Source organism: Mauremys mutica, chromosome 5, assembly GCF_020497125.1.
Source record: "Mauremys mutica isolate MM-2020 ecotype Southern chromosome 5, ASM2049712v1, whole genome shotgun sequence".
Lineage (NCBI taxonomy): Eukaryota > Metazoa > Chordata > Testudines > Geoemydidae > Mauremys > Mauremys mutica.
Genome location: NC_059076.1, coordinates 77,934,722 through 77,956,840, shown reverse-complemented (window position 1 = coordinate 77,956,840; position 22,119 = coordinate 77,934,722). Strand labels below are relative to the sequence as shown.

Here is a 22,119-nt window from a genome sequence, read left to right as displayed (position 1 = left end):
TTTCAGCTGAAAAATCAAAAGAAATTCTAAAATTTTGAAATGTAGCTAGATTTAATGATTTTTAAAAGATAAAAAACACCATGTTTCATTTTAGGTTAAACAAAATGTTTCATTTTATTTGTGTTTTTCATTTTGTCAAGAAAAAACAAACAAACAAATCCATTCTGGGTCAACCCAAAACATTTTCCCTTAACAGTTAGAAGCAGCATAGCTATCTGTTAAGGGAAAACTGAAGTCATATTTTTAGTATTTCCTTAGACTACTAAAGAAGACATCACTTAATTAGAATATATAAGCAATATTAATAGCGTTAGATGTTTGAAACTCATCAGTGAATATAAATTCAGCAGCTGTGATCTATGTGGCAGGGCGGGGAGAGGCTTCTACTTTTATAATGATTGCATCAGGAAATAGGCTCATGATTACAGCTGATTGAACTTGGAATTTCTGTTTCATGGGAAATTTCAAAGTATCAAAATTTGTTTTCATCCCAGATCAGAACAAACTATAATATTTTCAAAGTTACTTACAAAATGGAAATTTGAAAAATGCTAGGTTAGGAAAACTTAATTTCAGATACATTTTGAAAATTATTTTATTTTTTATATTTCACATTATTTTGTGACATTCCAGTAGTAGTGCATATTATGGCATGACATCATTTCATAATGTCATGATATAACATGTACTACTTCTGATGACATGGAATAATGTAAAGATAATAAGACTAAATACAAATTAAAATAAATTTTAAAATGAAATTTTATTTTGAAACAAGATTTTGAAAATTTTCTGAAATGAAATTTTCCTAAATTAAAGAAGTTATTTTTTGTCTCATCAGAAATTTTTTCCAAAATTGATGAGTTTTGTGAAAAAAATTTATTGAATCAAAACAGCATTTTCTGAGCAAAAACCACTTTGATGAAAAATCTCCTATCATCTGTACTCATGACACATACTGGGGCAGAAAGGTAAGAGCTGCAGTTGCAGATACAAGTTATAGTAGGAGATTTCCACAGCTATTTTTAGGTTCGTGCTATATTTTTTCTGGCTGTGGGTTCTTTTGGTTTCTCTTTTGGAGTTCTTTGCGGGTTACTTTTTACATTAAACTAGGTGCCCCTAAAATGTTAATGTGCTGCAGAATTTTGGATTGAAAATGTATGACTACCGTGTGAAAGCGGATTAATTGAAGGGTGCCATTCAGATGTAATCTCCAAGAGATTTGTGGTCCAAGCACTCACCAGTACCTCTCTGCATAACAGAAAACTAAAAATGAAAATTTAAAAGTTGACATCCTACTGAGATGAATGGGGTTTTTTATTCATACTTTTCAGAGCGATTGCAGCAGGCTCTGCATAATCAGGTAGACATGGCTGAATCAGTTTACACTCAGTTGACGTTTTTAAGTTTTTCTTTGTAAACCTAAGTGCCAAGGAGGCAAAGTTAGATCATTCCTGAAACTGCTATGATTTAAACAAGGAGCCCCCCTGCTCCTCTCTGGATCATAAGAATGCAAAAGTAGTTTTAAGACATGTTAGCAGCTTTCCTTCCCCTATCGGTCATAAATCAGAAATAATGTTGTGGTTCATTTTTGGAGATCCACTGTCTGGAAAGGTTGACTGCTTTTAAACCATAGTGAATGATTAAACAGAGTAATGTTTTCCTACTACCCTATTCTAACAATTCGCAATTGATAACGTCATTTAGCAACAGTTGGTAGGGGAGAAAAATAAGCACAAGGCATCTTCTCAACTCACATTCAACACAGATCATAATTCTATTAATAAAAGCCATATAACACCTTTACTAGCTTCCTAGATACAATAGAGATTCATTTGGTAATGAAAGGAATGTTGTATGGAATACCTATTCATCACACTGCTCAGTGTAAGGCACCAACATTTGGCATTTTGTTTTTCATAGATTATAGTCAGTAGTGTCAAAGTATTTAATGTAATTTAGGAATCAGTGATTTGCTGAACAATGTGGCTCCCTTTTACAAATCTGACACCAAATTGAATAAAACATCGAAATAGGGAGATTTTTAATGGAGTTCATCACCCTCTCTAGACACTGCTAAATCACTCCTGCCAGACAAGACTGGCACTCAAAAATACTTCTTAAGAGAGCAATCTGTTTCTGGAGTGAACCAGATTACGCCAAGTATCAAGCATTTAACAAAAGAAAAATCTCCTGGGGAAGATACTCCAGACCACCCTAAAAGGGCTTCCCACACCACAATCCATTTCAAAGTGTACAAGTTCAACACACTGCTATATTATCAATATTCTCTTTATATACATTAGGAACAAAGTACAAACCTTTCTATGGATTTAGGCCTTATCTACACTACTGAGTTGACCTATATTAGGTCGCCTTACAGCTACTGCAGTAATTACTGCAGTTTTTCATGTCCACACTGCCTTCCTACTGTCGGTAGTGCATGTAGGGTTGCCACATGTCCAGTTTTCAACTGGAAAGCCAGGTTGAAAAGGGACCCTAGCGGCTCCAGTCAGCACTGCTGATCGGGCCATTAAAAATCCGGTTGGCAGGGCTGTCAGACTCCCTACCTGGCTCTGCATGGCTCCCGGAAGCAGCAATATGTCCCTCAGCTCCTAGGCAGAGGGACAGCCAGGGCGGCTCTGCGTGCTGTCCCCGCTCCGAGCACCAGCTCTGCAGCTCCCAATGGCTGGGAACCACGGCTGTGGAAGCAGCGCCTGTGGGCAGAGGCAGTGCGCACCGCGCAGGGCTGCCTGGTCCCTCTGCCTAGGAGCTGAGGGACATGTCGCCGCTTCTAGGGAGCCCCCATAGGTAAGTGCTCCCCAGAGCCTGTTTCCTGCAACCTCTCCCTCACTCAACCCCCCTGACCCAGCCTGGAGCCCCCTCCCACACCCAAACTCCCTCCTGGAGCCCGCATCCCCTCCCACACTGCCACCTTGCCCCAACCCTAAGCCCTGTCCCCAAGCCCGCACCTCAACTCCCTGCCCCAGTCCTGAGCCCCCTCACGCAGCCCACACCCCAACCCCCTGGCACAGCCCGGAGCTCCCTCACATACCCAATGTCCCTCCCAGAGCCCACACCTCCCCTGCATCCCCAACCCTCTGCCTCAGCCCAGAGCACCCTCCTACAGTCCAAACCCCTCGGCTCCACTCCCCATCCCAGAGCCCTCTCCTGCACCCCAAATCCCTCATCCCTCACCCCGCCCCAGAGCCCACACCCCAACCTCCTGCCCCAGCCTGGAGCCCCCTCCCACACTCTGAACCCCTCATTTCAGGCCCCACCCCAGATGACAGGGGGATGGAATAAGCAGGAGCGGGGCCTCGGAGAATGGCATGAAGGGGGGGCCTTGGGACAGTGGTGTTCGGTTTTGTGCAATTAGAAAGCTGACAACCCTAAGTGCATGTCCTCACCAGGAGCTTTTGCTAAGAGCTTTCAGTGCCTGGCAGCCAGGCTCCCAGCTGGGAGCTCCTTGAGGAGCTGAGAGCCCAGGTGATCAGAACTAGGCAGGTGGGAGCTCTGTGCCAAGATGAGAGCCAAGGCTCTCAGCCCCAGGCAGGGCGCAGAGCTGACAGGCGATGTAAGTAGTGCAGCTTCTAGTCTATACAGACACTATCACCCTAACTACATTGACCTAGGTGCTACATCTCTCGTGGAGGTGGAGTTATTAGGTTGGTGTAGTGGGGCAATTACAGCAGTGGGAGCAATGTAGTGTAGACACTTACAGAGTTAGGTTGACGTAAGCTGCCTTATATTGACCTAACTCAGTAGCGTAGATCTGGCTTTATATGGACAATTAAAATCAATGTATGCAGCAGTGCTTATGGGAGCGCATGAATAACCCCATTACTTCAAATGGTTTACTTGCATGCTTACGTGCTTGCTGGATCTGGGTGCAAGCGAGAAAGTTCATGAGAGATCACCTTGACAAAACATTGGTAGCACGTTATTGTGAAGATGAGATTTTTATACAGTTGTTGCATATATTTAGAAGTCTTGTGATTGAGGCCTGTATGTCCAAGATTTACTGTACAGTTGAAAGAATTTCTGATTTTACCCTGTAATCGATTGCGCCAGGGCTCGACCCTCCTGAGGGCAGGAGGGGAGCCACACCGACTCACTCCACGTCTTCTGTGGAACCAGCTGAACAATAGTCAACAATGTTAGGAAGCTCAGACCCTCTGGTGCAGGGCTGAGCGGCAATACAGTACACTAAGCTCAGGCCCTTTGGTGCAGGGGCTGAGCACCAAACAGTACAGTCAGAGAGCTCAGGCCCTTTGTTGCAGGGGCGGAGCAGAAACAGCACAATAAGCCCAAGCCCTTTGGAGCAGGGGCTGAGCAGCAACCAGCACAATAAGCTCAGGCCCTTTGGAGCAGGGGCTGAGTGAGGGGGGGGAAAACTGCCACCCGTGAGTAGGGTGGCAGGGGGGACACAGGCCCACCCACTCCACTGTGTCCCAGCCCGGGGCCCTAGCAGCGGCTATCACCGCTGCTGGTCAGTGGGGTCCTGACCGCAACACACTGACATCGGGACCTCTGCGTCTGTAGCCTGACAGCGGTCGGCTACCCCCGGGCTACTTCCATTTTCCCCCTCAGGGCTTACCTCGTCCGGGGCACCAGCTCCAGGCCAGTCAACCTGCATAGGCTCCTCCAGACCAGGGCTTGGTGGCAGGTCTGGCAGCTCCTCGGGAAAGTCCGGCCAGGCGTGCTCAGGCGGCTCCTCCGGGTAACAGCAGGGGCGGGGAAGCTCCGGCGGCTCCTCTTCGTAGGGGGTTCGGGGGAGTTCCAGCAGCTGCCCCCAGTACCTGTCACGGGGAAGCTCCAGCGGCTCCTCGTCATAGTGGGCGCGGGGAAGCTCCGGCCAGTCAGGACAGCTGCCTCGGGTCCTGGAGGGTTCCCAGTCAGGAGCTCCCACCGGCACGGCTGCTCCCGCCGGTGGCTGGGCTCCGACTGAGCTCTGGCGGTCGGCTTTTCTACTTCCTGTCCCACCCCTTGACTTCCGGGGGGCGGGGACAGGTACTGGTGGCTCCGCCCACTTGGGTGCCTGCAAGGGCGCTCCCTCTGCTGGGCAGGAAGGGAGCCACACCGACTCACTACATACCCCTTTTAATCTTAATACGATACTTAAAGAAAGAATATCACAGTTCTGACAGCAGAACATTTTGATTTATAGGAAGTTTCAGTTTGTCCTGAGAAGCTACTGCTACCTTATTTAGCCACTTTTAGCATCCGATATCCAAGTAAATAATCTAGTGCTAAATAAGATTTTTAAAATGTAACTATATCAAACACTCACAAATTTGTCTTGTCTCTTCCAATTCTTATTCATTTGATTCAGTACTAGGAGAGAACAGTAAATGCAATCTGTATGGTATTAGGCATTTAGGAATGATATTTTCAAATAAGCCATCATATACCATATATGTTTAAATGTGTAACAGTCAAGGCAAAGCTTTTTTTTTTCTCTGAAAACTCTACTCCATGCAGGTTATGATTTTAAATGTAAAATGCACAGTTATTAATTTCTTGTTTAAGTTTAGTACTTTGAAATGTAGATTCTACAATTTGGGGTAATTCACTGATTCATTGACCGATTTGATCATTGGGTTATTTCTATAACATACAACCCAGCCTGCTAGCATTTGAGTCAAAACTGTGATGCATTCATGTATTGGGATTTTAAATTCCCCCCATATAATAAAAAATTTAAATGTATGCCAGTTTTCCTAACTTTAACTCTCATGTATTACGATATGCTTAAAAGAAAATTTCTGAAATTTTATAAATTACAGAACCCACATTCTTGCATTACCAACAATGACAAAGGCCTGTTAAAACAAAAAATACCATTACATATTGGAAAAACCCACTTGTTCTACAGAAACAGTCATGTATTTGTCATTATGAAAGGAGTTCCAGAAAACAAGAGAGAAAAAAATTCTTTACCATTGATTTCACTGGAAAAAGCTCATGTTGTGTGTTTATTTAAATATATGGTGTAGCTTTTACATAATCTGTTTTTGCTAATTTTCTAGGCAGATGCGGTGTCAGAGATTTTTATAAAATATTTATAATCAGCATTTTAATTGTTGGGCTTTCATGAAATTCTTCCCTCTAAGCTGCAGACTGAGGCCCTAGTCACTTTGTCCGCATCCAGCAGTGCAAAGGGGCCCTAAACTAACCGATCTCAAAACCTGATGTTTCCCCGATGTTTTCACTAGAGTGATCTTTGGCTTCTATGTTATCCCTTTCCTGGACAGTCTTGTAGTTAAGGTACTTGGAGATCTAAGTTTAATTTCTAGACTTCCTTCCCATAGACTACCGTATTTTCCGGCGTATAAGACGACTTTTTATACTAAAAAACAACCCCCAAAAATCGGGGGTCGTCTTATACGCCGGGTATAAACAGCGGGCAGCCCAGAGCCCTCTGATTCCCGGCCGCGGCTGGGATTTAAAAGGCTCTGTGCTCCCCGCCGCAGCGGGCAGCCCAGAGCCCTCTGATTCCCAGCCGCGGCTGGGATTTAAAAGGCTCTGGGCTCCCCGCCGCAGCGGGCAGCCCAGAGCCCTCTGACTCCCCGCCGCGGCTGGGATTTAAAAGGCTCTGTGCTCCCCGCCGCAGCGGGCAGCCCAGAGCCCTCTGATTCCCGGCCGCGGCTGGAATTTAAAAGGCTCTGGGCTCCCCGCCGCAGCGGGCAGCCCAGAGCCCTCTGACTCCCTGCCGCGGCTGGGATTTAAAAGGCTCTGGGCTCCCCACCGCAGCGGGCAGCCCAGAGCCCTCTGATTCCCGGCCGCAGCTGGGATTTAAAAGGCTCTGGGCTCCCCCCCTCGGAAGGGGGGGTAGTCTTATACGGCGAGTATAGGCCAAAACCTATGTTTTAACTGTAAAATTAGGGGGTCGTCTTATACGCCCAGTCGCCTTATACGCCGGAAAATACGGTAGCTTTGTTGCCCTGGAAATATCACTTATTTTCTTTGTGCCTTGGTTATCCATATGCAAAGTAGAATTAATAATACTTCCCTACCTCACCGGGATGTTGTGAGGATAAAATCACTGATATACCTAGGCTTAGTGTAATGCCATTGAGGTCACCCCTGCACACCCCCAAGTGGTCAGGCATGGCACTGCAGGTGAGCAACTGGCTCAGTTTCCCCTCATCCACGGTATAAATGAGTCCAAGCAGGCTTTTCTACTATCAGAGTGCACCCTCTTTGGAGGGTCTCATTTATTTATCAGAAAGGAATGATATGAAAACAAATAAAATCTTCAGTAAGCTACTCCATCATAAATTCTCTGCCCTGGGTTAATTAGTCTTAGGACTTGCCCTGAAGCACTGTCAGGCTGAATTACCTGCTTGGAGCTTGGGCCTCTGATGGGCATTTGGTTGGATGCCACTCTTCCTTTGACAGTGCATCCCTCTTTGCTCTGCCAGTCCGTCATACATCCCCAGGAGGTCCCATGCTCAGTTTCTGCTTCTGAGCTGCTCTGGTCCCTGGCCTGGGAACGCTTTCTCTCTGGGCCTCTCTTCTCCAGAGAGACACCAATAGGAGTTGCTTCCTAACCAGCTCCCCTCTCACTCCTCAAGAGCTTCCTGTTCTGGGGCTTCCTCATTGAAGGTGCTCCTTACTGAATGAACTATTGCTCAGCTATAGGTGGATCTGAGTTGGCTCACTCTCCTTAGCAGAGCCTGCCACAGGTAGACTGGGTGCTTGATTCCCTCAGGGGTCAGCCCACAAGATACTCAAACACAATGGTCATGGAGGCCATCTAAATACCTAGATAAATAAGTTTGGGAAAAGAGGACATGGCCAGTGCACTCTATGTCCAATAGATCCCCAAAAGCCTTAAGGCTGTCTGTCATGTACTAGCCCTGTGGGCCAGTGCCCAGTGACCCCAGGATCAGGAGATCTCACTCCTTGGCTAGGCACAATGCTGGTGGTATGTAAATTCAATGTGTCATTGCTATTAAAAAGGAATAATGATCTTTTGGGAGTTGAGAAACCTAGGTTCTATTCCCAACTGTGCCTCAAATTTTCTGTGTGACCACAGGCAAGACTCAATGTCTCCTTGCCTCAGTTGTAAAATTGGGTTAATACTTACCTTGCATGGATGTTATGAGGCATAATTCTTGAATATCTATAAAGCACTCAGATTTTTGCAAGGAGTATACCATAAACGTTAAAAGTATTTTAAATTACATTTGCATTGATCTTAATAGCTCATCTAAAGGACTCTGTTTAGAAAGCTCACTTTATTTCAATGGCATTTGTTCATTTGGAGTTAGAATAAGGCAGCAATTAGCATGCTAGAAACTTGCTTTTTTTCCAGCATGTACCAAGGCACAAAACTTTACAGAATTCATTCTTTGTTATTTTTATTAAAACAATAGAAGATCCCATTTTCCTATACAGTTATACCAAAACCAAATTTTAATTTTTAAACACTTGTAGAAGCTTGTCTTAAATACTTTCAAACTAGAATGCTTTTCCCACTGAAATGGATGGGAAATCATTTCTTTACAACTTCACAGCTGTTGACAGGAACACAATTGCGTCTATAAAATAAACGTATGAGTTTTCTGCTTCCATAGAAATGTTGAAACTGGCACTGGCATTTCTTTTTCATAACAATCTATACAAAAAAAGCTTGATTTAAGAAGCCTTCATTTTTTTTCTAACAGTTTCACGTTTGGGTTAAGAAAATGAAATGAAGCCAAAATTTTGAGAGGAGTATGAGCCAGGGAATTATATCATGTCTACAAGTTAGATAAGGAAAATCAATACTGTCAAAATTCCACACCTATGAATAACATCCTCTAGTCAGTTTCCATATTCACATGTTATAGTCTCTGCCCCTTCCCCTAGATTCTTTTGCTCTGATGGATACAGCATCACTGTCATAGACAACCCTGCTATAAAAATAATTAATTGCTTATCCATCACCGGAGCTGAACATATAGTACTCCTAAATGGATTCTTAATGAAATGCTTTTGTTAAAGGATTTCAAAGATGTTTAAGGGTCTTTTATATGGCACTCTTCATAGTAGTATCTAAGCACCTGTGGCAGGGCAGAGGTAAAACCCTTTTAAAGCCCTGACAAAATGCTGGCTACAGCCTGCTCTCTGGCCAGTAGGCCAGGTGTAGAGATGCAGGTACTCAGCAGGGAGCCCAGCTGCAAGCCCTAACAAGGGCTGGCTCAGGCGAACATGCTGGGCTAAGTAGTGACAGCTGGGCTGGGGCAGGAGAGGGCTATAGAAGCCCTGGGCAAACCTCAGTGAGGAGACTAGCTTGGGAGGAGACAGGAGGGCAGTATCTCTGTCTCCTTGCCAATAAGGAAGCCTCAAGGGCCAGCAGACCCTGAGGAGGGTCTGTGGGGCACTAACTGTTGGGGCATCTGGGAACTGCACAAGTACTGTAAATAAAGACACCGGGGTGATTCAACAAAAGAGGGAGCAAACACTCTTTATTAAACCAGCCTAAACACAGGGTGTAGGCACAAGAGTGGGAGACTCTGTGCCAATCCTGTGACAGCACCTCCCAAACGTTCATGAATTAATCTTCACAACTGCCCCCTGAGAAAGGGAAATATTATTCCTGTTTTAAAGATAGTGAAACTGAGAAGGAACTTGCACAAGATCATACAGGAAGTGTGTGCAGAGTTGGGAATGGAATCCAGGTGTCCTGGGTCCCAGTGCTTAACCACAAGCCCATCTCTCCTCTATACATGTATCACCTGTATGCTTTTCTTTTATGTTTCCAACTGAAAACTTTAGACTACTAGTCATTTCCCTTTAAATTTTATTTTTGAAGAGTTTGATGCCAGTCTCGAAAGATTCATTTCACAACTTCGATATGGCTGTTGCCCATAAGCAAAACATTGGTACGCTAACCCATTTGGTCTTGTGTAAAGTTTCATCAAGGATATTGTGTGAGATGAACTCTGTATCCTGTAAAGCAATAAGGAGAATATTTGCATAGAATCATAGACTATTAGGGTTGGAGGAGATCTCAGGAGGTCATCTAGCCCAATCCCCAGCATCTCTTTGTGTGTCCTCCAGGAAGCAGTGTGGGCCGAGGGATGTGCTGGCTGCCCTTCCTGCAGCCCCCATTGGCCTGGAGTGGTGAACTGCGGCCAGTGGGAGCTGCGATTGGCCGAACCTGCAGACGCGGCAGGTAAACAAACTGGCCTGGCCTGCCAGGGGCTTTTCCTGAACAAGTGCTGGCCCTAGTTTGGGAACCACTGTTCCAGAGTACCTAAAATATGTGGATAAAATGCGTAGAAAATAATGACTGTCATATCAATTAACTAATCGATTATTTATGGGAAAGGAGATATCCCTCTCAGCCTCCCTGCTTTCAGGATGCCAGCTTTTTGAGCTATCCTGCCTCCCTTCCCCCATAATTTCTTCCCGCTCCTTTGCCCAAATTCTTTGGGGGAGAGGGCAGGTGCTTCTCTGACTTCTCCTGAGTCAACTCCTCTGAAGCAGTAGCAGCTGCCTGACATGTTCTATCTGTAGACACTACAGTGTCTGTGGACTTCATTGCTGCTGCTACTGCTAGCCACACCCTCTGCTGATGATGACATAGATAACATAGCAGAGGGTTAGAACATCTATGGAAAACAAGCTAACCTGAATTCCTTCCAAGCTGACAAATCTACTTGCTCAACCGCCCTGAGACGCTAGCCAACCTCATTCTCAGCTGACAAATGCACTCAATACTTCTCCAAAAGCATGTAAGACCAAACTTCCTTCCTAACTAACAGCCCCCCTCAACAACAGCATCCCATCCCAGATGACAAATTCACCTGCAGGTCCCCTCTTCCTCCCAAAAGCACTTGTCAAAAGTGATTGTGAAAGCGAGAAGAGTCCCAAAGTCATGAAATATGGGGAAATTATTGACATTCTCTCTCTCATGTATAATTCAGTTGGTTGTTGAAGAATATTGACAATTTAACAAGAAACTTGATTCATATTAAAATTACATTTATAATGCACCTACCCTCCTTCAAGTGTAGGGCTTTGTTCTGGCTTTTATAGTCAAAGCCTTTGTCTGTGGGATGTGGAGGTATGACCTTCTTTGTGTGTGGTCCCCTAGGCATTCTTGCTCATTCAGTAAGAGCATCTTTAGGGGAAAACACCTGTGCAGAAGCTGCAACATCTTTGAGAGAATGAAGCATGTACACTTCTCTGCACTACCTTTGCTCTGCTGGCCAACATGGGAGGAATAGTCTCTCTCACTTCCAGTTCCTCTGGGGTCCTTGCATACTAAGAATGCAAGGCTCAAGATTGCACATACCTCTAGTGCAAATGTGCAAGGCTCCCTAGGAAGATCCACTAAGGGATTTAGGCACTTAACTGCCACTTCAGTGATCTAATTAAAAAATGTAGGTCCTGAAAATCTCTGCTTGACCAGTGCATAAATTCTCTAAGTGCCTATGTTTCTGTCAATAAAATCCCTAGATGCCTAAATTTCTACTTGTGGATATGCACAAAGCTGGTTGGAGTCACAAACTAAGCATTTCCCCTGTATCTTGCCAGTGGGGTGGGTGTGCTCAAAGGCCACCTACTGGATTGGGCCTCTTTGAAAATACTGATAGTGCTTTCCCTTTTTACCTAATAGTCCAGTGGTTAGAGCAGTCCCCCAGGATGATGTGGGAGACATGCATTCAAATCCCTCCTCTGCTTGATGAGGAGTAGGGCCTTAAACCTTGGTCTCTCCCCTCCTTAGCGAGTGCCCTAACCACCAGACTATAGTCACTCTCATTCCACTCTCTCTGGCCCAATGACTATTTAAATATTTTATACAAAACAGAATAGCGTCAACAGGAGCGACAGAGACCTACCCCAGAATACGCTATAATTCCATGATTAGGACATTCTCCTAGAAGGTGAGAGACCAGGGTTCAAATCCCTGCTCCACATCAGGCAAAAGAGAGATTTGAACCCATGCCGCATATATTCTAGATCAGGGCTGTAACCACTGGGCTATGGGCAGGTGGGGTATTGCCCCCTACCTTGTTTTTTTGTGAAAAGGGCTGATCTGGCTTAGGCACCTTAGAACAGGAGGAGGTTCACAGATGTGAATCCCAAACAGAGGGAGGCACCTCTAGAACATGCCTAACTCCTTTTGGGGGTAGGACTTTGGCTCCCCCCCCTTTGCATTTCCTATTAGGGTTGCCAATTTTGGTTGGATGTATTCATCACATGACATAATTTTTAATTAAAGGTTAATCTTTAATTCTGGGAGACTCTAGGACATTCCTGGATTGTTAGCAATCCAATTTCCTGTTGGGTGCCTAAGGAAGCCACACGCGGTGCTAGGGGGAGCCTTGCTGGGGCCACCTCAAAATTTGCTTTACCCCTCCCACAGCAGCTGCAGCTCTCTGGCCACCCAGCTTTGAAGGCAGTGCCACCATCAACAACATCATAGGAATAAGCCTGGGCTGGGGGGCTAGGTGCCTGAGTCAGGTGGAGGGTCTGGGGCTCCCCACAGCAGTCCAGACTGACCCACTCCCCTTTGTGGATCTATCCCTTGTGCCCTTTGCCATGTCTACCGCTTACTCTCTTGTACCGGATACCTTTAATCTAGCCCTTATTTTTTATTATTTTTAGAAGTTCTGTTTGAGGGGAATATAGGAAAAAAAGAGGCCAAAATTAAATTTGACATTTCTAAACAATTTAATTTCAAGACAGATAAGAACAGCTCATTGAGTGGTGAGACAGTCACATATGCTTTAATTTGGACATGATCTTATGTTTCTACATTTGATAGAGAACTGTAATGTTATAACTTGCTTAATTATTTTTATTTCTGTGAATATATGTGTAAAATGGGTATAATTACAACATCTCAGGGGTGTTTTGAGGCTTAATTAATTAATATTTGTAAAGTACCTTGAGATTCCCAGATAAAAGAGAGAATATTAATCCAAAGTAGTAGTGTTATTTTAAAAGTGTTGATAAATGGGTTAGTCTGTACATTAATAAAACAAGACCGTGAGAAAAGTGGTTTTTTTTAAACTGCATGTCAACATATCACTACTGTAATAAGAGCACTACTCTAGTTAATCCATGCTGTCATTTTATTAGGGATCTGTTGCGTCCTTTTGCTTGTACATGCAGATTTGTTTCCAGCATTACAAGCCAGTATGCATAAAGAAGTCTTGCTCCAAGTTTGTTGTCCTTGTTACTATTTACCCTGTTGTCAAAAACTAGTGACTCAGGACTCCTTGAAATGATTACAACCTTACTTTCATATCTGGATACAACCTGCAAAATAATAAATTACACTGTTTCTGCTGCCATATGAAAGCATTTGTTTATTCAGGAAGTGTTTTCTAGTTTACGTCAGTACAATACTATGCTCTACATACACAATTAGTGTTCCATTTGTTGGATAATTTCCAGGTTCTAAGTAAATTCTTTACCAACTGCAGAGCTGTAGGTGACTGAAGCCAGTCACGAGGCAGTATTATTATGAGGGAGGTGGGTTCACTGTTTAAGGCTGTTATTTATCAGAATCATAATTCTTTTATTAACATACTCATAATATTTTTCTATTTTGAGCTGCTTAATATGCAAACCTCATATTAAAGCATGAACTGTGTTGTGTTTTAAGAATCAGTTGCTTTTCTGGTCTAACTAAAAAAAAAACCAACCCACCTTCTTTCCATTTAAATCATGTAAATAGTTAAGGTTCATGCTGTAGCTAAGCTGATTCTTTCTCCATTTTAAAAATAGAAAATGCTAGAGCTATCCTTCCCTTCCCCCACTGTGCACTCACTGTGGATTTCAGTGTTGTAACCTTCTATAGTAAGTACAACAAGATCCTTTGTGAAAATCTGAAGGGGGGAAAAAGTAGCTACAAATCCATCCGTGAATGTTCCTCTGACTAGAGCACCTGCACTAATGATACACAGACTTTGCAGGAGAAAAAAATAAGAAATTATGATCACAAGTACTGCTATTCAGAGGAGCTGCACTAACCAGAATCTCCTAAAAAGAAGCCTAGAAAGTATAGGGGAGTGTCCTGCAAAACGAAAAGCTTGCTGGGGTATTCTGACCAGCCAAGGTTAGTATAGCAGCCATTTCACAAGCTGACAGTGCACTAAAATATATCAGGTTGACCCAGTGTTGCAGCGTACTAACTTTAAAATGAATTTTTTCAGTAATCTGATTTGTAACGTAAAGGCATGCTTATAATAATTACTAGTAGTGCATTACACTTGCATGAGTTTCTACAGAGATAATGCAGCTATAATTTTTGATTGTACATTTTGTAATGTTATAAACTCATCCACCATACGTTTTCTTGTTTATCTGCCTTATTTGTGGTGCAGATGTTCAAGGTTTAATGCAAATTGTAGCAGGGAAGTAAAAGTCAATGTAACTAAATGCTGAGGGCTGACTGTTTACAAGAGATCAGATAATGTAAAGGGATAAGTAACTACATGTAAAGAGAGGCTTGGAGTAACTAAAAGATAGGACACTTTGGAGATTAAAGATACCGAAGAGAGTATGTTAATTTTAGGATTTTGCCACAGATTGTCTGTTCAAAGGTAACAAGATGCTGAATACTAAAATTAAAAGAAAAATTGTGAAAAGAAAAAAATAGAATGTAGAGGCATTTAAAATTACCTGGACATACATTGGAACATTTTGAGAGGGATATTTTAAACAATAAGCTTGAGGACATGATGGGAATATTATAGAACTGCTTTGTTACATGATAGTTAAAGCAGAAATTAGAAAAATGAAACACTTATCAGAGAGAGCCTGGACTAACATATATGATTGGAGGCATAAACATGGTAGAATTTTTTTTAAATAGTAATAATACTCTAATTAGGATCAAAGTGATAAAAAAGGAGAATAAGGACATCAAAATTTAGACGTGTTGATTTTAGAAAAAAAAAGCAAGCATTTGATAGAACAGAATATGTTAAAAAATGGAGAAAAAGGATACAAAAGGAAAATGGAAAGTATTGACAGTTAATTTACACCTTGAAGGGGATATCAAATACATTTGGAATATATATGTAAAAAACACAGTTGTGAAGTGGAGCAAAAGGTAAGAAGAATACTTAAAATAGTGTTATGGTGATAACCTTCACTACTGTCGATATTGAGAATTAAGATATATTCAAGAATAAAAGTACCAGCTACTATACTTTCTCTAAATACTAAAGAAAGCTTTCTAATTTATTTAAGGGCAACAGCATACTAATAAACAAACAAAATAAATAATAATAATAATTAATGAGTATTTACTAATAATATGTCCATTGGTGGTACATATGTAGAAACCTCGAAAAGGGAATTCAATGTTCCTGATAGATATTTTGGACCAAGGTATATAAACACTCTCAGGGCAATTCAGGGCAAATGTACCTGTATTCCCCCTCTGTGGTTCAACAAGGGCATCCACTCTAGGTTCCTCAGCCATCACCTCTCTGGGGTAGAGTCACAGATCTGCATTTCTCTGCCTCTTGACAAGAGTGTTTTCAGGTTGCACAGGCCTCCGACTATATTGTGACATCCTCCAGCAAGGCACACTGCCTGCATGGCCTGCATCTGCATTATGCTTTCTCTTCAGAGACTAATAATGGTATAATTCCCAACAGTTAAGTTACCACACAGGTCTTCCTAAGTGAGCACTTTTATTCTTAAAGGCAAAAGCATAAGACAGAAAACAGTAAAAACAACAAAAGAACCTACTTGTATGTGAATAACCTAACCAGAGACCACCCTCTAACTCCAAGAAGGGCTCTGGTTGGTGATTAGGGATTTTTCCTGTGGTCACCAGTTCATAACAGCTTTCTCTCAGGACTAGCTACCCCATGAGTTACTGTATCCTTTTTTTATCCAGTTTGCGCCTTGGAAGAGATCATGAATAGGTAATCAGCCAGACAATTAGGTTTCTCTTCAAGGAGCAGCTTCAAAAGGATGGCTCCGAAACGGAGTAATTTCCATTCCCTTCTTCCAAAGTATTTCCTAGGAACCCCACTCAACTGAAAGTTCAGTCTTCTTTGCTCCACTATTTTAAAGAGGCCTTTGAAGCACATAATACTTCCTAGTGTTTACATTAGTCCTGCCTCTCTCTTAAAAGAAGTTACATATCATCATAAGAACATAACATAAGAATGGCCATACTGGGTCAGCCCAAATGTCCATCTAGCCCAGTATCCTATCTCCCAACAGTGACCAATGCCAGGTACCCCAGAGCTAATGAACAGAACAGGAAATCATCAAGTGATTCATTCCCCGTCTCCCAATCTCAGCTTCTGACAAACAGAGGTTAGGGACACCATCTATGCCCATCCTGGCTAATAGCCATTGATGGTACTATCCTCCATGAATTTATCTTGTTCTTTTTTTAACCCTGTTATAGTCTTGGCCTTCACAACACCCTCTGGCAAAGAGCTCCACAGGTTGACTGTGCGTTCTGTGAAGAAATACTTCCTTTTGTTTGTTTTAAACCGGCTGCCTATTAATTTCATTTGGTGAAATGTGTTCTTGTGTTATGAGAAGGTGTAAATAACACTTCCTTATTTAGCTTCTCCACACCAGTCATGATTTTATAGACTTCTATCATACCCCCTTTAGTCGTTTCTTTTCCAAGCTGAAAAGTCCCAGCCTTATTAATCTCTCCTCATATAGAAGCCGTTCCATCCCCTTAATCATTTTTGTTGCCCTTTTCTGAATCTTTTCCAATTCCAATGTATCTTTTTTTCAGATGGGGAAACCATACTGTGCACGCAATATTCAAGATGTGGGTGTACTATGGATTTATACAGAGGCAATATGATATTTTCTGTCTTATTATCCATCCCTTTCTTAATGATTCCCAACATTCTGTTCGCTTTTTTGACTGACGCTACATATTGAGTGGATGTTTTCAGAGAACTAGCCACAATGACTCCAACATCTTTTTCTTCAGTGGTAACAGCTAATTTAGACCCCATCATTTTATACATATAGCTGGGATTATGTTTTCCAATGTGTATTACTTTACATTTATCTACATTGAATTTCATCTGCCATTTTTTTGCCCAGTCACCCAGTTTTGAGAAATCTTTTTGTAGCTCTTCACAGTCTGCCTGGGACTTAACTATCTTGAGTAGTTTTGTATCATCTGCAAATTTTGCCACCTCACTGTTTACCCCTTCTTCCAGACCATTTATGAATATGTTGAATAGGACTGGTCCCAGTACAGATCCCTGAGGGACACCACTATTTACCTCTCTCCATTCTGAAAACTGACCATTTATTCCCATCCTTTGTTTCCATCTTTTAACCAGTTACCAATCCATGAGAGGACCTTCCTCTTATCCCATAACAGCTTACTTTGCTTAAGGGCCTTTTATGAGGGACCTTGTCAAAGGCTTTCTGAAAATCTAACTACACTATATCCACTGGTTCCCCCTTGTCCACATGTTTGTTGACCCCCTCAAAGAATTCTAGTAGATTGGTGAGGCATGATTTCCCTTTACAAAAACCATGTTGACTCTTCCCCAACAAATTATGTTCATCTATGTGTCTGACAATTGTGTTCTTTACGATAGTTTCAAACAGTTTGCCTGGTACTGAAGTCAGGTTTACCGGCCTGTAATTGCCGGGATCACCTCTGGAGCCCTTTTAAAAAATTGGCATCACATTAGCTATCCTCCAGTCATTTGGTACAGAAGCTGATTTAAATGATAGGTTACAGACTACAGCTAGTAGTTCTGCAATTTCACATGTGAATTTCTTCAGAACTCTTGGGTGAATACCATCTGGTCCTGGTGACTTATTACTGTTTAGTTTATCAGTTTGTTCCAAAACCTCCTCTAATGACACCTCAATCTGGAACAGTTCCTCAGATTTCTCACCTAAAAAGAATGGCTTAGGTTTGGGAATCTCCCTCACATCCTCAGCCATGAAGACTGATGCAAAGAACTCATTTAGTTTCCGCACAATGGCCTTATTGTCCTTGAGTGCTCCTTTAGCATCTCGATTGTCCAGTGGCCTCACAGTTGTTTAGCAGGCTTCCAGCTTCTGATGTACTTAAAAAAAATCGCTATTACTTGTTGAATCTTTGGCTAGCTGTTTTTCAAATTCTTTTTTGGCCTTCCTAATTATATTTTTACACTTTGTTTGCCAGAGTTTATGGTCCTTTCTATTTTCCACACTAGGATTTAACTTCTACTTTTTAAAGGATGCCTTCCTGCCTCTCATTGCTTCTATCACTTTGTTGTTTAGCCACAGTGGCACTTTTCTTACTATGTTTTTTTGGTGTCCTTAAAAAGTTTCCATGAAGCTTGCAGGGATTTCACTTTTGGCGCTGTATCTTTTAATTTCTGTTTAAGCAACTTCCTCATTTTTGTTTCAGAGTAGCAGCCGTGTTAGTCTGTATCCGCAAAAAGAACAGGAGTACTTGTGGCACCTTAGAGACTAACAAATTTATTTGAGCATAAGATTTCATGGGCAACAGCCCATTCTATGCGAAGAAGTGGGCTGTAGCCCACGAAAGCTTATGCTCAAATAAATTTGTTAGTCTCTAAGGTGCCACAAGTACTCCTGTTCCTCATTTTTGTGTAGTTCACCTTTCTGAAATTAAATGCTACAGTGTTGGGCTGCTGTGGTGTTTTCCCTGCCACAGGGATGTTAAATTTAATTATATTATGGTCACTATTACCAAGTGGTCCAGCTATATTCACCTCTTGGTACAGTTTGGTTCATTTAAGATTTTTATTTCATTTGATTCTATGCTTTCTATCACATATAGTGCCACTCCCCAACCAGCATGACCTGTTGTGTCCTTCCAATATATTTTGAACCCTCGTATTACTATGTCCCATTGATTATCCTCATTCCATCAAGTTTCTGTGATGCATATTATATCGATATCCTCATGTAATACAAGGCACTCTACTTCATCCATCCAGACTTCTAGCATTGGTATATAAACACTTTAAAAACTTGTCACTTTTTAGCTATCTGCCATTACATGGCATTGAATTATCCCATGATAATACTTAAACACTTGCATTTTAATACTATGACCTAAGATAGCCCTACGATATTTTTTATGACACTGACAGACGAGCTCAGGCCAGACCCATAGGCCAATTCACTTGTGTGTGAATATCAAAGAAGTTAAATGTATTAGTAGATGTTCAGGCTAATTCACTTGTGTGTTAAGAGATCAAAGGCAATGTTAACTGTATTGTTTTTGCCGATCTATATCCTGTTGTTTTCTATTACATTACATTTATATGATGCATGCCTAGTAATTAAATAACCCTAGATTTAAGTGTGTTAGAACATCATGAAAACTAATGGAATGTTACTTGTATTGTTTTTACTTATCTATTCCTATTATAATGGCAGGTATTTACATTATGTATATCCCTGTGACTAAACAACTCATTGAATGCAAATGAATTCAAAGCAATAGGCCATTGTGTGGGTACAGACACTTGTCAGATTGTTGTCTGTGAAAAGAAGCTAGAAGTACTGATTCAAAGAGAGATCCTTTATCTCTGGACTATTTGGATTCTAATGGGCAGAATAACTGAACAAGAAAACTGAGATCCCCGTAGTTATTCTGGGTAGTCCTGAGAAAACTTTTGGGAAACTTGCAAATTACCACATCTCTGCTATCATTTTGGACTTACAAACTTTGACTCACCTGTTATTATATTTTACCTGCTTTAACCTCTCAATAACTCTCATTCTTTTTTCTTAGCTAATAAACTTATCCTATAAGTTTACTATAGAATTGACTGCCAGCGTTGTCTTTGGTGTAAGATCTGAAGTATCAGTTGATCAGGGGTAAGTGACTGGTGTCTTGAGATTGGGAGAAACCTAATGTGGTGTGATTTTTTGGTTTATGTTACCATTATCACTTAGTTCAGTTTGTTTGGGTGGCAAGATATGCTGGAGAGGCTACGGGGACTGTCTGTGACTCCTTGGTAAGACTGGTATAGTGATCCAGGTGTTGATATTTGTTACTGGCTTGGTGAAATCTAATATTAGAATTTACCATCAGTTTTGGGTGGCTGCTCTTGTTTTCTGACAGTCTGCCCTGAGACAGGCACTCACAGTTATGAGCCACTCCAGACAGCGTGACATCTTTAACTTAATTCAGTAAGATTTGTCCAGGATATTTCCATATCTGTCACAAACACATCAGAAAAACATCCATTTATTTATTACATCTGAAAATGATGCAACAGATTATATACAGATTTATCTCCCACCAAGTAGAGCAGGTAAGGCTGCTTTTCTTAAGGTTGTCTGATACTTGCCATTATGAAACCCTGTTTCAGTTGCTCATAACTTTGCCAAACTTTAACCATTTGGGCTGAAATTTCCCATGCTGGGCATCTGCCTCAAGGTGACTTATTTACGAAAATTTCAGCTAAAATGGTTCAGAAGATTAAGAATGAGGTTAGCAAAAATATATTTTATAAAAAAATGTTGCAACAATTTAGTTGCCCTCATGGTTTGGAGCAGGGACTTAAAGTTTGGCATGGGAAGGTGTACCTTTTGGAATCACTGTGAAAATTCACCCAAACTTGGCCAAGTTATAAGTCTTTGAAAAATTGCAGTTTGCACATGCTCAGTAGACACTAGTTATAGTTTGGCAGCTAAATATTCTGAAGATTTAATTTACACTGAGCATGATCCATCCCCTCACAGTTCATGAGAGACTGTGCATTTGCCATCCCCATAGAGTGAATGCTCCAGCCTAGGGTTACAGGGGCCGAGCATGACTTTCCCAAGAATTGCTTCTCCAGGCCACTGTAGAATGGACACTGGAACTGAGAGCAGGACCACTGCCCTTTGTTACTCTTTTGCTGGTGCTCAGGTAGTGAGGAAGAGAAGGAAGATGCAACAACAGTGGAATTCATAGGGGGGTTGGGGCAGAAGGAGAATTTGCAAGAGTCAGATGTTGGGTGGAACCAGAGGAGTTGTTGGATAGGAGCAGAGTCCAGGAGGGGGGGGCAGGGTAGTATATAGATGCAGTGGGGGAGAGGGACAGGATCCAGGAGATATGGAGTATATAGGAACGGAAGGGGAGGGAGTCAGGGTGGGGACTGGATAGGAGCAAAGCGGCAAGGGGTCAGGAGCCACAATGGGAGGATGGATAGGAGGGGAGGGAGACAGAGACAGATAGGGGGATGGGGCCGAAGGGTCTATAACCATGAGTCCACACTCCCTTCCAGAACCTGAAATTGAACCTAGGAGTCTTCAGTCACAGCTTGTCTCTGCTATCAGCAAATAGCTTTGAAACACACAGGCAAAGTGTCTCTTCCCCCTCCAATGATTGGTCCGCATAGATGATAACAGCCTACTACTACCATATTGCTAGCAGTGTCTCCATTAGGTTAAGGCCTGTACTGTGGATCTAAAGGTCCCAATCCTACTGATGACCCAAGCTGGGGGTCAGTATACTTCCACAGGATGGAATTTCTTTATTTTCCAGGGTTTTAAAAAAATAGATTACATTAAAAAAAACCCACTATGTTAAAAATACATTAAGGTTACAAAGCCAAGCACTCAAAAGTTAGGAATGCCAGTTTTAAGGTTGCCTGTATAACATTAATTTGACCCCTTTGTGCATGTACATTCTAATACAGTGTTTAATTACATGATCACATACTATTTTCCCCACAGGACGTCTACTTCATTCAGTGCACAGGATGGATAGTGCTCTAGAAACAAATCAGGACTGTGTAGTAAAAGAGGCTGTAGACTTGCCTCATTTGTTGAAGAATTTGGAAGGTGCATAAAGAATGAAGAAGGGCTTTGCTGGAAGAGAAAGGATGGTTAAAGATGTTGAATGCCATCCTGGCGAATTGGATTCTATCCCTACCTCTGCCACAATAATCCTAGGCAAGTCACTTAAAGCAGTATTTTCACAGCTGGCCACTAACTGTGTGTTCCTCATTTTCTGGGTGCCCAGCAAGATATACCTGGGTCCAGATTTGCCAAAGTGCTATTGAAACTGATTGGAGCTATGTGATGAATATATAAAGTGCAACATAATACTAAGTACTCTGAAAAAAATCAGACCACAGGTATCTCAGGTGAAGCTCTTAAAATTAGTGGACACTTTTGGCAATTTTGGCCTTA

At 42.2% G+C, this 22,119-nt stretch overlaps 2 protein-coding genes across 4 annotated transcripts in view; one reads left to right on the top strand and one right to left on the bottom strand.

The window, feature by feature from the left end:
- SPCS3 (signal peptidase complex subunit 3) overlaps positions 1-22,119 on the bottom strand; it is a 107,053-nt gene that overhangs the window by 48,187 nt on the left and 36,747 nt on the right. The window lies entirely within an intron of this gene.
- ASB5 (ankyrin repeat and SOCS box containing 5) overlaps positions 1-22,119 on the top strand; it is a 78,910-nt gene that overhangs the window by 31,547 nt on the left and 25,244 nt on the right. The window contains exon 1 of one of the 3 annotated variants that reach the window (XM_045018376.1): positions 13,829-14,068. The exons of the other annotated variants lie outside the window; for them this stretch is intronic. Within the exon in view, the coding sequence (XP_044874311.1) occupies positions 13,945-14,068 (124 nt within the window). The 5' untranslated portion in view covers positions 13,829-13,944. Of the gene's footprint in view, positions 1-13,828; positions 14,069-22,119 lie in introns of those variants that run through there. 3 annotated transcript variants of the gene reach the window in all.